Source organism: Urocitellus parryii, chromosome 6, assembly GCF_045843805.1.
Source record: "Urocitellus parryii isolate mUroPar1 chromosome 6, mUroPar1.hap1, whole genome shotgun sequence".
Lineage (NCBI taxonomy): Eukaryota > Metazoa > Chordata > Mammalia > Rodentia > Sciuridae > Urocitellus > Urocitellus parryii.
The window spans coordinates 5,556,521-5,571,878 of NC_135536.1; the positions used below are offsets into that span (position 1 = coordinate 5,556,521).

The 15,358-nt window shown below is 55.0% G+C and overlaps 1 protein-coding gene across 6 annotated transcripts in view; it reads right to left on the bottom strand.

Moving 5' to 3' along the window:
* LOC144255366 (uncharacterized) overlaps nt 1–10,161 on the bottom strand; it is a 32,409-nt gene extending 22,248 nt beyond the window's left edge. Inside the window, exons 1-6 of one of the 6 annotated variants that reach the window (XR_013343730.1) lie at nt 10,072–10,161; nt 7,410–7,490; nt 6,647–7,203; nt 6,479–6,557; nt 4,792–4,904; nt 294–445 (exon numbers count right to left, since the gene is read on the bottom strand). Coding sequence is in view for 2 of the 6 variants with exons in the window: in XM_077799888.1 (XP_077656014.1) it covers nt 294–445; nt 4,792–4,904; nt 6,479–6,600 (387 nt within the window). In the remaining 4 variants the exon portion in view is untranslated. Of the gene's footprint in view, nt 1–293; nt 446–723; nt 4,905–6,336; nt 7,204–7,409; nt 7,491–10,071 lie in introns of all 6 variants that reach the window. The other 5 variants (XR_013343727.1, XR_013343728.1, XR_013343729.1 and 2 more) reach the window with 5 other exon arrangements.
* Between the last annotated feature and the right edge of the window lie 5,197 nt (nt 10,162–15,358).

Consider the following 15,358-nt stretch of genomic DNA (forward strand, 5'->3'; position numbering starts at 1 on the left):
GTCAGCTAAGCTTTATTGAGCTTCTACTGTGTACCCGGCCAGTGTTGGATGCTCCCCACTTACCGTCCCTGGCTGGCAGTCACTGGCGGTCACCATGAGGAGTGGGCCACACTCGCCGGCTTGGCGTGGCAAGGTCTCTGTTCCAGGCTGCTTCAGGCCCCAGCCCCGCCCCCCAGCTCGATGTGTAAGGTCGGCATGTTACCTGCCCTGGCTAGGTGTCTGTGTCCCTGACTGAGGCTGTGTGAGCTGACCCTCACGAGATCGTGTGTTGACAACGGCGAGAAACAACTCACCCCAATCCTGGATGGAGGCCAGAGGCACGTAGAGAAGAAGGGTCCGGTCCGGTGGTGAGTCCAGGGGTGGGGCGGGGGTCCTCCGCACGTCCATCCACGATCTTCGGCCAACTCGGCCAGGGTCCCACGCCGTCCACGGTGGACGAGTCCGGCTTTGGGGAGGGGGAGATCAGAGTTATTCGAGAGAAGCATCCCAGGAAAACCAGACACGCAAAGACGCCGGGAGGCCGTCACGCCTGCAACGCGCTTCTCAGTGGAGTGCGGCGGCTACTGGGGGTGAGCCGTGAAGGAAAAGATGCAGGGGGGACGCCAAAGGCCCAGGTGGCCACCCCAAAACCAACACCTCATGGTCAGCAAGGGGCCTGGCAGAGCCGAACTCAGGACTCCTGGGGACCTGGTAGCAGTATGGGCAGGCTGGGGACACACCCACCAGGCAGGAAACGGGGGTCTCTGGGGCCAGCAGGATGGGATGTAAGTTCAGCTACAGCCCGGGGTCACTCAGACTAGGCTAGGCTCACAGGAGGTAGCCTCTGAGGGTGGTGGCATGAGATGGAGACTCCAGCAGCCTCGTCTCACGGGAACCAGGAACCTGTTGGAAACTGAGAGAGCTCTGAGTGGACTGGAGAGTGGCATCTGGCCTTGGTGGCAGGGCTGAGGGCAGCAGGCAGGCCAGGTGGCCACAGAGGTGAAGTTCAGGAACACCAGCATGTCGGGCAGAGGCTAGACTGAAGCAGGGAGGGCAACAGTGCAGGTTGGGCATCGTGGCAACAGGCTACAGCCAGCAGAGTGCCAGGTGGGTAACCAACCTGGACCCGGGAAACCAGCAGAGGAGCCACCAGGTAAGAAAAGCAGGTAGGAGCTGGGCAGCGCAGAGCCTGCACACGTCCCTGGAGGTCCCCAGCCCTCTGTCCTCTAGGAGGACACAGGCCCCAGCCAGCCACGAGGGGCCTAAGAAGCTGGACTGAGCCCCAGGGGAGGAAGGAATCTAGATGAGGGAGAGGTCCGACTCACAGACCCCGATCCCAGAGGGAGACCTGTGTGGCCAGAGGCTAGGGACACATGCTGCAGCCATCCCTAGGCAGCCACCTGGGCTGAGAGCTTCAGGACCACAGTCCACAACAGCCATCCACACCTTTGTGGGATGGGGGAGGCAGGGGGGGCAGGCCCTAGGGGGCCTGAAAAGCCACAGACACCAGCTGTGCCCTCCAGCTGCCCTCTACAGGGCTGGAGCCTGCTGCTCCAACTCCTGGACAACCCCCCGGCCCGCCCTCCCAGGGGAAGTGGAGGCCATCAAGGGACTTGCTAGGTGACAGGTGCCAAGTTCAGGGCCGGGGCCATGGGCACGCTCAGTTAGGATCAACTGTTGAATGACGGCATGAACGCGTGAGTGGATGCAGGCTCGGCCAGCGAGGTCCCTTCAATGAGGGCTGGGGCAGGAAGCTACCCACTCCCCTGACACCAACCGCCCTCCACCCTTTAACCTAGGATCCCGCAGGGCCCGCTGTGCTGCTGGGGTGGGGGGTCCAGCCCTTTCATTCACTCACCTGTCCAAACAGACATCCCACATACTCTTACTGAGCCCCACTAATGCCAGGCTGGTGCTTGGGCACCCCAAGGGGGGGGGGCAGGCCTAGGGCACTCTAGAGGACCAGAGTTGGAATTGGTGAGGGAGGGGTCGGAAGGGAGAGAGAGAGCAAGAGAGAACACAGGAGGTGGGAGGCAGTGACAGCAGAAGAAGAGCAACTCTCAGAACTGGGGGGGGGGCTCTGCCCAGCCCCCCTAGGCCTCTTGTCTCCTGAGCACTCGGAATGGACTCGATGGACACAAAGTCAGCAGTGGACTCAGGTGTGAGAACCAGCTCTGAAGCCAGCCTGGACCCCGGGATTAGGAAAGGGGGAGCCGTGTCCACTCAGGACTGCAGAGAGCCCTCGGGAAACCAGGAGACAGGTAAAAAGGGCTCCTCCCCACCACACGCAGGGGGACAGTTGGTTCAGATCCTTCTGTGTGGTCACAGAAAAGGTTAAGAGGATAGCCTGGGTCCCAGAGACCTAAATAGCTTCCGAGTGGGGCGTGACTGGGGCCCAGTAGCCCCATGTTCAGGCTGCTGAGGTTTCAGGGGTCTCCAGACCCCAAGGACCCTGGATGATGAATGTCCTCCACCCCACCCCCCAGGTCTGGAGTATCTACAGGGGCTAAATATCCGTGGTGGCTTTAGGGCTATGGCGTAATGATCACTCCAGATCTGCAGGTGAGGAGGAGCCCCAGGGAGCGGCGTTAAAACCCCTCTCTCCGGCAACATGGCCAGCTGCGGCTTCTGCTCTCCAGTGGGGGCTGAAAGGGAGTGGGTATGTGATGCCACTTTCAGAGGCCTCAGCCCTGGTCCCTGTCCTGTCTCAGCACCTCTCTGGGGAGGGTGGACAACTGCATCCCACCTCCGCAGGGTGGGGAAGGAGCGCCTCTGGCTTTGGTCTCCGGGGACCACTGCCGTTCCTCCAGATTGCTCTCCTGGGGTGCGTGTCAGAGCTGGTTCTGCGACTTGGAAAGAGGGTCAGTTCTGACCCACAATGCCCCAGAACCCTCAGCCTGTGAAGGTCTGATGACCTTCTCCTGCTCTAACCCTCCCCCTTCTCTAGTTGTTCTTCCAGTTCCCTGATGGTGTGGCTTGAGCCTGAAGTTTAATTGGAGTGATCTGATCTTGATTGATCTGCCTTGGGGTGAGAAATGTGCCCAACTTGAGACAAACAGTGTGAATTTCCTGCTGAGGATGTACCTGTTCTAGAGATGTCGATGAGCTCTGGGGTTCAGGATGGGGTGGGACACTAAGTGCAAGGGGACCGACTACCCTGAGATGCAGGACCTGGGGATGGAACCACGGGTCCGCCACTGGGCTCCAGCACCAGCCTCGGGTCAAGCTGTCACCTTCCCCTAGCACTTGGCGGATAGAATCTGAGAGGCACCAGCTCTCTGAACCCCAGTCTCACCAGTGTGACACACTGCACCCTCTCTTGGGCCGGTGTCCCTCTGCCTCTCAGCCTAGAGGGGGCAGGCTTGGGTGCTTGACACCTCTGACTTGGAACTCTACTGCCACCTGCTCATCCAGGTAAATTCTCAGTGGGGCCTAACACAAGTCAGGTGTGTGCCAGGGTTGGACACGGACTCCTGGGGTTGCCCCAGGCCCCTGCTGTTGAGGGGGACAAGTGGACTGGCCTGTTAGGTGTGTGTGCTGGACGGTGTGCAGCCCCTGAACCTCACAGCCTGTGTGCAGCCCTGTTCCCTAGCTACCTTCAACTCCCCCCCAGCCCCCAGGCATAGACCTTGCACTGTGACAGAGGCAAAGACTTAAACGAGGAGCAAAAGGAATGTCACTCGTGGCACCAAAATTAGAAGTGTGGCTTAAGAACTTGCGTGGCCCCTGCCCTGCGGACTCCAGTTCACCTCATTATGGAAATCAGTGTGTTTCCTTCGCAGACAAAGAAGGCTCCTCGTGAGGCCCACACTGGAATCCAGCAGCTACCTCATTAGCGTCTGCGGGCTCTTCCTTGGACAAGGCCTAAGATTAGCCCTGTGTTCATTAAGGGAAAGGGCGGAAGGTGGAATAACACTGAAAACCCAGCTGGGGGGCGGGGAGGCTCTTTTCTGCTGGCCCCTGGCTCAGGGCCCCATGGCAGTACCCTGTACCTAGGGATTTAATCACCAGTCGGGGGCGGCGGGGAGGGGACAGGAGGCAAAGAGGTTAAACTCGATGAAGGAGTTAAAAACCCAAAATGGGGCTATTTGATTTGAAAGCTTCCTGGAATTTGTCATTGGGATAATCGACTTAAAAGCTTCCTCCTGTTTCCTTTCTTCCAGCCCCACCTGACCTCGGAGGAAAGCTCCTCCTGGATGAGTTTTCTGGGAGGTTAATATTTCCTAAGTCTCCACTTCCTACCTTTTTGTCTTTAATGCCTTTCCTAAATTGTTGGTTTCTTCTTTCTCTCGGCCCCTCCCTCTCCCTTTCTTTCCTGTCTTTGGTTCTCCCCGTGGGAACTGAACTTCTAGGAAAATCTAGCAGGGACTCTAATTGCATTTTCTCCCAAAGGCTCCGCTGACTTGGCTTCAAGTCCCTCCCTCGGCTAGTAGTGTCTGCACTTACCTGCAGCCTAGTCCACCTGACCTGGAAAGGTAAAGGTGTCAACCCTGTTTTGAGATCAGGAGTCTCGGGAGAGCGGACTTAGCCCACTGTCTCAGCCCTCCTTGGCTGAACTAGGACTCGAACCCAGTGCCCAGGCAGCAAGGCAAGAGGCAGGTTTCTGAAGTCAGGAGGCCTGGGCTCCCAGAGATAGGAGCAAGGGAGGCCAGAGCAAGTGACCCCGTGAAGCCACAGGGAGAGTGTGTAAACAGGTGGGCCGGAGGCACAGAGCCACCCAGGTGAGAAGAGGAGAAGTGTCTGTGTGTCCATGAGCCGGAAAGGTGTCAAGAGCCGGAAAGGTGTCAAGAGTTAAGGCACAGAAGTCTTTACCTGAGGGAGAGGCGCTGGACGGAGCAGAGCGGGTCAGGAAGCAGTGGGCTGAAGAGGAAATGGAGGTGAGGAAGGAAAGCAGCGAGTGTAGACAGGTCTTTGGAGAAGCTGGGCTGCGAAGGAAAGACAGACACTGGAGTGGCTGGAAGGAAGGCCAGGAGGGGCCTGGGGCTCCAGGCTGCAGAGAGCCAAGTCAGAAAACCAGAGGGGCCACCGAGGTGGTGGAGGACAGGCCTGAGACAGGTGCACATCTACTGCTGGACCCTCAGAGGCAATGGGGCACCGACGGGTGCAGGGGAGACCCAATGGGAGGAGCCACTTGACAGCCTCTGCTTCCCTGGGAGGTGACAGGCCAGTCCTGGGTCAGGACAGGGTGTTGTGAGGATCAAATGAATGGATGGTTGCAAAACAGGGGACATGAACGTCCACTATTGTCACTCACTGACAGCAGGACCCTGGATTTTACAGCTCACTTGAATCATCTATCTCTATCTCGCCAGGGCCTGGATTTTCGCTGACCATAAATTATTCTTCTTAAACATTAAGGATGTAAAAATCAGTGGTAAAAGCTCCTGCCAGTCTCTGGAAGACAAAAGGTTCCCTCCTAATAGCCTGAATTAACTCAAAGCGGGTCTCCGCCCACCTCATTTGTCACCTTCCAAGTCATCCTTCCACCTCCATTTGCCACATAATCCAATCAGCCCCTTTCAGATGCCTGGGGGCTATTGTCCAGCCAAGCTGGGCTTCTCTAAAGCAACCCAGAATGGTTTTTGTCTTGTCCGGACCAAACTGGTTGGCTTAAAAGGGGACCAAAGAAAGTGGTGGTCAAATGAGGACCCCAATTAGCTTCCAAGAGACTGTTTTCATATCTCTGTACCCCACACCTAGCCTGGTGCGCTGGGCATATTGTCAGTGTTTCAGAAAATGTTTGTTGAACTAATTCTGTTTTTAGTTATTCTGTATTTTATTGACTAAGCGTGAACACACCCAGCACCTACTGGGTGCTCCCTGATGACTGGGGGGGAGAGGGCTGGGCAGCAGTGAGCCCCAAGGGCCACCTGTGTGACAGTGTCCTGCCGGTTTACAGGCCTTACGTCATTTAGTCTTCAAAAGCACCCTGTGGGGTAGGTAGTAGACGAGGGTGGGTTTTTATCTTAAATCCCCATTTAGACCATGAAAGGAACTGAAACTTGGAGAAGTTAAGCGACTTGTTTTAAGGTCACACTGTTATTAAGAGGTGAAGCCAGCACATGGTACCAGCACTGGGGCCACCGGGACCTCTAAGACCACCCTGGGCAGCAGGGGTTTCAGAGAGACTGTCCCCTGGTGGAATGTTTGATTTGAAATTAAAGAAAGGCTCTTAGAACTCTGGGCTGGGGGCAACAGGGGGACCAGGGGCAGCTACAGTGGCATCCGGGGTCCAACTGTGACCCCTTCTCTTGCTAGCAACGTGGCAATATACTTACCTTCTCCTCCCCCCCATTTCCTTATGTAAGCCCTACTCTGTGGGACACGGGGCTGGACTCTCAGAGTTCTCCTTCTTACCTAACTTTCTAAAACTACGTCAATACCACGTGTCCTCCTCGAACCTCAGCGGCTGACTGCACCCACATGTCACCTAGGAGTAACATCACACGACTTAGAAAGTGCCCTGGGAAATGGCCGCATGCACGATGGGTGTTCTTACTCAAGTCCGCCCGATGGCCATGTTAGTGGAGCCCCTGCCTGATGCAAGGAGAGCCCCAAGCATGGGGGCTGCCGGGAGTCTGTTGGAGAATAAATAACACGAGTGAGGCAAATGAGTGGCATGGGAAGAGGCTGACCTGCCAGACTCTTTCAACAAACATTTACTGACCACCTCCTCCACACCCGGTCCGGCCCCAGGCTTCTCTGGGTCATTTAATTCTCACAACGGCCCTAGGAGGTTGCTCCTATCATCCCCATTCCCTAGAGAAGGACAGGAAGACCTCGAAACAGGCATGCCTTCGGTGGGTCAGGCGCATGCTCACTCCACAGGCCCACCAGGGGCCCCGAGTTGCCCATGAGGCACGTTCAAGCTCTTGGCCCAGGTCCCCCTCCTGAGAAGTTCCCAAAGGGATCCTTCCACACAGGACATCAATGACACAGTCGGCCATAAAATGGCCGACACCCCTTGGGGAGGGAAGCACTCCAGGTGGCTGGCAGGTGAACACAAGCAGAAGGCCCAGGAAAGCACCCACACACGAGCTCAAGCACAGGCAGGGGCGACCCGCCAATGCCCCCTCACTAGGGCATTGGTTTAAGTCTTTAGCCGGAAGGGTCAGCAGAGGGTGGGCTCTGGTCCTCTTCATCCCACGGCGTCCGGGTCTTGGTGCCTCCTACAGGCTGCTTGGTATGCTGGTGGGATCCAGGAGTCCACACTCAGGGTGCGCTCTGCAAATGATCAGAGATATGAGTTGCAATTAAGTTAATTAATTAGAGTCAGAACTAATTGGTTAACATTTTAAATTGTGTTTAATGGTCAAGGGTCTGGGGGTGGACAAGCTGGGTGGCCGGCCGTGGGCTTCTGTCGGCCATGTTGTGTACAGAACCCCACAGCAGGACTGAGGCACCGCAAGATGGAGGTGGGTGGCAGGCACCTTGGCAGCAGCTTGGCGTCGGAGAAGGTGGTCCTTGAAGACGAAGGGGTGAACCGATGATGTCATCCCTGAAGAGAGACCCTGTGGCATGGGAGGGGGCAGATTAGAAACCATCTGGATGACCCCTAACGGCCAGCACTGGAACAGCATCGAGAAGGAGGGGGCAGTTGGAGGGAAAGGGAAGGAGCGGGAAGGAGCGGGAAGGGGGGGTGTGGAGGGAGGAGGGAAAGGGGAGGGGGTGTGGAGGGAGGAGGGAAAGGGGAGGGGGTGTGGAGGGAGGAGGGAAAGGGGAGGGGGTGTGGAGGGAGGAGGGAAAGGGGAGGGGGTGTGGAGGGAGGAGGGAGGAGGAGGGAGGGACAAGGGGAGGAGACAGGAAGGATGACGACATGAGCCAGGGAGGGGGGAGAAGGTAAGAGGAGAAGTGGGAGAGGGAGGAGGGAGAGAAGAAGCGGGAGGGGGAGGTGGGGGAGGAGAAACGGAAGAGGGAGGAGGGAAAGAAGTGGGAGGGGGAGGAGAGCCAAGGGAGGGGGTAAGGATTACTTGATTGACAAGGCACAAGTGTTAACTGTGTGCGCCTGCGCAACTCAAAGCCAGGTCTAGCAGGCCGCGAGCCATTTGCACACAGAGACCGCTAGGGGGCGCGCGGCCCGCACTCAGAGCCCCACAGCACAGCCACCTGCGGCGCCCCCGCCCGCGAGCAGCGGCCTCAGAGCCAGGCTGGCGTAGGTGGGCGGGGGACGCCCAACAGGTCTCAGGCCTGGAGGGGCACCACGCACTCAGCCCAGCGCCAAGGGCCGCCATGTCCCCAGAACGCCTGTCCAAGTCACCATCAGCCAGAATGCACCTACAGACATCGGGGAGCACACACACGCCTGTGTCCAGAGGGTCTCCTACGCCCCCTACCACAGGGGTCCCCTCGCACCAGAGAGGGAAAGGCACCTAGAAGACCCCGCCAGAAGGGGCTTCTCAGAGCACGATTCCACTTTTGAAAGGTACAGAAATCTCGCCTCCCACCTTCGGTCCAATTAAACAAATTAATTAATTAAAATTTAAAAGGCCCAGAATTTGGAGACAACGTCTTCACTCATTTTTGAGGTCCCGAGCCACACGACGCAGCCTGAGACGACCACCCTGGCTCTCCCGCCGTCGCTGCCAGCAGCGACAACCCTCCCCCGGCCCCCAAATCTTGCCTTCTTCCTGAGCCCCGCAAGAATCACGACCCCGCATGATGGCGCCTCATTAACTCTTTTACAGTCTCTTCATCTGCTCCACTGCGCCACACCTTCCTAAGACCCCAGAAACCAAGAGCCATAAAAATAAACTAATCTGCGTCCACGCTCTTCCAAGACACCCCAAGTCACACGGCCAGTGCCGCAGAGGGCATCTCCGAGAATCCTGCAGGCGCTCCGCGGGGAGCCTGAGGTTCTCAGAACCTCTCCCCCTTATGTCCATGAACTCAGAATCTTCTAGTAAATCCTGCACCCGACCCCCTCCACTAGGAGAACAAAGGCCACCTCCCCTCCCCACCCCGCCCCCCAAAATTCCGCAGTGCCACCAGCGCCCTCTTGCGGCCAACAAGAAAACCTTCCAGAAACCTGCCACGTAGCAGCCCGCTTGCGCCCCCCCACAGCCCGCCAGCCCAGGATGGGGAGGGGGCGACTTGGGGGCTTAACAGGGACAAAGGAAACGGCAAAATACGACTTTACCAAAGTCAAGAACCCACCACATGTAAGAATCTTCCAGCGACCATCACTCCACGCGCAATGCTGACAAGACCCGGGCCCCAATTCCCAGCTCTCAGCACCCAAACCCCCCCCAACACACCCCCTTTTCTGAATTTCTCCCTTCCCTCTTCCTAGATGCAAGCACACAGCTTTCTCTCTATTCCAGCTCACCTCCTGTTTCTATTCTACCTGTACCTCAATTTCGTGACCCTCCCCTCAACCCCCCTTCTCTACGCAACTGGTTCTAGGGGACTCCTGGCAGGTTTGCGCTTGGGCACCCTCTCTCTCCACTGTTAAAGTGGCTGATTAGGGTAGAACCAGATGTGGTTTACAGATTTTTTTTACTCTCTTCTTTACATGGAGTCGGCTCTGCACTAAACCTGGGTACTTGGATTCAGAGTCCCTGGCTAATAGGAACCTCTCGCCCTCACGCCCGTGGTCCACCAATAACCCAGCTAAAGACTAGGGGGGAATGTGCTCCCATAGACCCTTCTCTTCGGCCCTTTCCCCTCCTAATTCATAGGGCATGCAGAAGGCATCACCGCCATATCTCCCACTATTAAGGCGATTCTGAAGGCGGCTTCGAACCCAGAATATCGGTGTTTTTGGACCCCCGTGACTGCGGCACACTGGTTCCAAAAGGAGATGGATCTGATTCCCCCCGCTCATCTGCGTCAGAGTCCCTGCCACTCAAGCCATCCTCAGTGACTGGACAAGAAACGGACCCTGATGTCCCCCCAGGAAAATGTGCCTCGAGATTCCCTTCCTGACAGGATTTCATATCCGATGCATGCTTGGGGACCAGGCAAAGTGGCCGCCTTCAGGAGAAGGTCCCAGCATCGGTCCTTCGGCATGTCCAGGAGGACAGAGCCCAACCTAGAAGGGGATGGCCTCTTTCTTTTGCACATCCTTGTAGGCAAGGATGGCCAACCACTTACCAAGTGAGGGATTCTCGCGTGGGCGCCCCGGCTCTTCGGAGGAGCTGCAGCCTTGGGCTAGCAAGCCAAGGCGCGCTCCATCTCAGCTCTCCGCGGTCTGCGCTAGGGGCTGGCTGGGTGGGGTTTATATGGAGGCGCAGAAGGGGTGGTCTCTGACGTCAGCGCATTCTGCTGCAATGCGCTCATTTCTCTAAAAGTGATTGGCCGGAAAAATGAGCCCCCCAGATTCTATGACAAATTGCTCTAGCCGCACCCAGATTGCAGCAAAGACGGAGGAAAAAATTCTGCCGCAGTGCCCCTGGCCGCCATGACCAACACCCTGTGGTCGCTGGGGCTTCTCCCCTACATGAGCCCTAATCGGGCAAAAGAGGATGATTTGTATTCACAATTTATGGGGAAATCACCCGAAGGGATGGTGGTCCTTAGAGAGGCTGAGGCTAGAGGTAGGGTCCCGGGGCCATCAGATCACACACCTGGCTATTTCGGAACATCGATCACAGGAAGCGGGCTTAGGGAAAGAAAATGATGCTTTTTGCTTATTGTTCTGGAAAATAAAAAGCCTGCGGGTAAGATAACTGGTTCCCAAATGTAAGCCTGTGGCCGTCACCCCCTTCTAGCTCACCCTATTTCTGATGCGTTATCTTTGACATAGGAGACTCCGCATAGCGTCTGGAAGTCAGGAAAACCTGGTTTTTCCGTCCCGGGTTCTGCCGCTTAAAACGGATATACCCAGAACCCTGCAACGTCCCTTCCCCTTTCAAGGGTTTATTTCTTCCACTTAGTAAGGGGGTGCCTTCTCCTTCCCCCCACCCTGCGGACCAGGATTGTAATGAGAATGTAGATTTGAGCCATGTTCCACTAAGAAAACTACTTTCTGGCAAGGAAGAGTCCTATGTGGCGATGTCTGTGGTGCCCCCCAAAATTGGGGTGATTTCACAACACATACACTTTGAAAGAGCCCCCCCCCCTCTGCCGCAGCAGCCGCGGCGGGCGGTGGGGGGGGGGGCTCAGGAAAACAGGCAGTGACACATGTTGCTGAGGAGCATAGCTTCATAGCCTTGTGCTCCGGGACTTGGCACATGAGAGTTAATCCTTAACAGGTGGCCCCTTCAGCCCCTCTGCCCGGGCCCGAGTGGCAAAGTGGGCAGTGCCGTCAATCAAAATGTCCTCTTGCAAAGGTCAAAATGCTGTTGAAAGGAACTAAGGATCTATCTTAGGGTGACAGGTGGGTGGCAGCCGGGAGGACAAGGAAGGCGCGTGATGACAGAAAGGGGTGAGAATGAGTGATGGACCCCAAAGGGGAAAGCAGAGGAGGCCATAGGGAGAGTATCAAGTTTAAAAAGCTCTCCGGCACTTCGTTGGGGGTTTCATGATACTTCAGGGTGAGCCTCTCATGCCCAGCAATCCTAGGAGTGGGCTGTGAGGGAGTAGGGCTACTGTCCAGGGAGGAGAAAACTGACCATCAGGTCTCCCGAGACTAAAAATCCTTAGGCTAGGGGCTCATTTACATGTAATTCCACGCACTATTGGGAAAATACGGATTTGGGACTTTGCGGGGCATCGTGAAGAGCTACCAGAGTGTGTCAGACAATGGGGGAGAAAGAAAATACCCCATTTTCAGCTTGCGGGACACGCAAAAAGCCCCAGATACAGGAGCCCCCGCAAGCAGCACTGGCGAGACAGAAAGGCCCACACCAGCTGCATACGTCAAGAACATTTCAAAAAATCATGGCTCCAAGCGCCCCAGTCAACAGAGAACGTTTATTAGCCACGGTATTAATAGCTAGGAAACAGCCGGAGCTGGCCGAAGCCAATCAGCATCCAGAAGTCCCTGTCGTCAGGCCCCCGTGGCCAATCAGGCGCCAGCAGGCCCGGTTGCTAGCCTCTGGGGGCAGAGGCGAGGGGTGCTCAGCGTCACGGGGGCTCGCGATCGCGCTGTGCGTGGGAGCCCAGGCGGCCACCAGAGAGCATCAGTAGCCACGCACTTGGGGTCCTTGGAGGCCTCCTTGGAGGCCGTCTTAGATGCATTGCCCTTGGCATCATCCCTGCAACCCCCAAAGAACACGAGGTGACGTTTTAGAGGGAGCCCCAAGTCTCAGTTGGGGTGCCCCTGTGGAGGCCCTAGAAGGAGAAACCTTCTGACACTCAGTATCCAGTTTCTCTCCTCAAGGCCTGGTACTCGTGAGAAAAGTCAGGCCTGCCGATGTGAAGTTGGCCTCTTTGCTTTTTTTTCTGGGTCCCCTGGCCCCTAAGTTTGCTCCTTAGAGTCTGATGGCAAACCCCACCCCTCTGCTCCAAGGCCTTATCTACAGGCCACAAAGACCCTGGAAATTATGTTCCTGAGAAAAGAACCACGGATTTGGATCTCAGCTCTGCTCCTCCTAGCAGGGAGGCTGAGGTCCAGGCCCTTCCCCTCTCTGGGCCCCTATTTCCTCATCTGGAAAAAGGAAAGAGTTGGACAAGAGGGTCCCCAAGGAGCCTTCCAGTCCTGCTTTGCTTGATTTGAATGTATACATCAGGCGAGTCAAATGTCTTCCAGAACATTCTGCATGACAGTAATTAGTATCAGGTGTATCCTGCAGTCCATGTGGTTACTTCATCATGCTCTTTTCTTTCCATTGTATTTTATTTTAAACAGAACTCCATGGCAACATGTTTATCCTTCTGGCTTCCTAAAAGAAAGAAAGAAGATAGAAAAAAAAAAAAGGCAAAGAGAGAAAGAAAAGACTGTTGTAAACTAATCTCCACTGAGCGTGGTTTAACCACAATTTAAAAAAAAAAAAAAATCCATATGTTTAAAATATTTTGGTTGGCTTTTCTGGAGCTCAAAATCTAACTTTTTAAATATTTATTGGTCCAAAGAAATGGAAGAAATTCTTGAAGAAGCCAGACCTATGGTAATATTTGGATCTGAAGTGTTTCTCGATCTGGGCAATGCTGTACATGCTTGCCCTGCTCAAAAAGGACATTTGAGGGCTCAGATTCATATCTTAGGGGAAAACAGACAAGGAAATCCAGGTTTGAGAAATTGAGCACTTTCTCTCTGTACATGCTGAAACCCAGCTCTCCCGCAGTCCTGGAGGAGAGCCAGTGTCCCAGACACAGGGCTTAGTTTGCTTCTGGTCCTCCTACTTCTTCCTCTTCTTCCTCCCCACCCCAACATAGATCTAATTCAGAGCACACATTTTTCTTCTTTTTTTAATTCATACTTGGGAACCCTCAAAAGCAGTGTGAGCAATCTATCCACATGTACGCACTTGTGGGCAAGTGTACAAATGTCCTAAGACTCAGCCAGGAAATGAACACAAGGTCCTCTTTTTCATCTCCCAGGCATGGGTAAATGCACTGTCTTTTCAAAAACCGTACTGAGGGCTATTGCAAAACAGCACACTCGAGTGCCTGCCTCTCTAAACAGCCTCCCCGTCTTCCAGGTCCCTTAAAACATTAGTGTTCCCCAAAGATCTCTTAGCGCACTCTTCTGCCCTGGGTGGCTGCAGCCACGGCTGAAGCTGCTTTAGTACCAGGCCTGCTGCTGCAATCCTACACTTGAGTTCCCCCACCAGCCTCTGGCAATTCAAATCTCCAGGACCCCACATCCTTGAACTGTCTCCCCCACTCCCATTCCACTATAGAAAAACCTAAACCAAAGTTAGAGAAGCTGCAGAGTGCACAGGGGGTCTTCCCCTGAGTTCCCATGAGGCTGTTAGGTTGTTTTGTTTGTTTGGGGGCTGTTGGGGGACAGAGTCTGGCACTGCCAAATAGATCCGCTGTGCTTCCCACAATGTGCAAAACGGAGCACCAAACAGTGCAAGATTTAAAGGAAAAGATCACACGACAATCTCCTCTTCTGGGGTCCTGGAGCTGGCTGTTGTAGAAAGCACACCGACCCCAGATCCCTAGAGTCAGAAGCGCTCTACTCCCTGAGTTGGGTGCAGTCGCTACTCGGCCCAGAGAAGTTTGCAAATGGCAGAACCTGAAAAAAAAAATTAATAAAGTTCAGCACCTCCTGTGGAAGGCCAAGGACGAAGCCGACTTCCCAGGAGGCGGCTGCACATATGTTTGAGTAAATGTTCAACAATAAGCAGTTGCCCTTTCCCGCCTGACTCGGCCGTGTGCGTGGTGTGGGGAGAGGGTGGCCAGTTCTTCAGGGATACTTTTCCTAATGAGGGCCGGTGGAAAGAGCTGGAAGGCAGCACTCCCAAAATGGCCCCCCTGGTTGTTCTGGGGAGTGGATTCAGGTGGTTTTTCTTTGTCCTTCTACTTTTATGAATCTCCATAGTGGCGTGTGTCATTTCCACGATATGCTTTTTTTTTTTCTCTCTCTCTCTCTCTTCTAATGCAGCAGTTCAAGAAGACGGGTCATTTCACATTTCAGCTCTTCCTTAAAGACTTTGATTATAAAATATTTTTTCTCATAAGTAAATAAAAATCAAGGGACTCAGGCTTCATGTTCTACACAGCACAAGGCATCTACTGAACAACAGGAGTTCAGTGGTATGGGGGTGCAGCCATGCTACTGTGCCCCACTTTCAGAAAGGAGCTCCTAAACCCACCCTAAGTAGATTTCTAGTCGACAAGAGCAAGAAAAGTGAATGTTACAGGAGGGAACTAGAGGAACACAAGGCATGGGGCCTAGGGGGGACAGGCGGGGCACTGGGTTAGATTTTAGAAGTGACATCTTGACTCTAGGGAAAGGTGGCCTCGCTGCCCTATTCTCCCCTAGCACCCCAGGCCCCCTGGCCTTGGGCAGGGGCCAGCCCCGGATTCAAGCTAGGGGTTTTCTTGGCCCCACTCCATGGAAATATTTCCTTCGGTGGAGCAAAGAACTGCTTCATTCAACTGCCTGCGGCTAGGGAGGGGGTGGCTTTCACTGTGTTGACGGAGAGCAGCCCAGGTCTGAGGAGGGGCCCCTGGGGGAGAAAATGTATTCCAGGTAGAACAGGACTGGAAAGTCTGCTCTGCCTTTCTTTTTTTTTTTTTAACTAAAAGATTGCTGACGGTTGAAAAACTGCCACCCCACCCCAGAGGCTCCCGGAGAAGATGTTTGTAGTACATTTCAGCAAAGACTAGAAATGTCTTACTGTCAAAATGAAGGGGGCCGGGGCTGGGCACCCTTTCCGTTTAAACATTCAGGATCCAGATCCCTCCAGAGCCCACAGGCAGCCTCTCTGAGCCACGCCCGGTGACAGCCCCGTCTCAAAGCTAAACAGAAGACACCTTTGAGAGTCCAGGATGCTGGGAGATGGCCCTTAGAGACCCTGGGCACAGAGAGGCCTATCCTGGCACT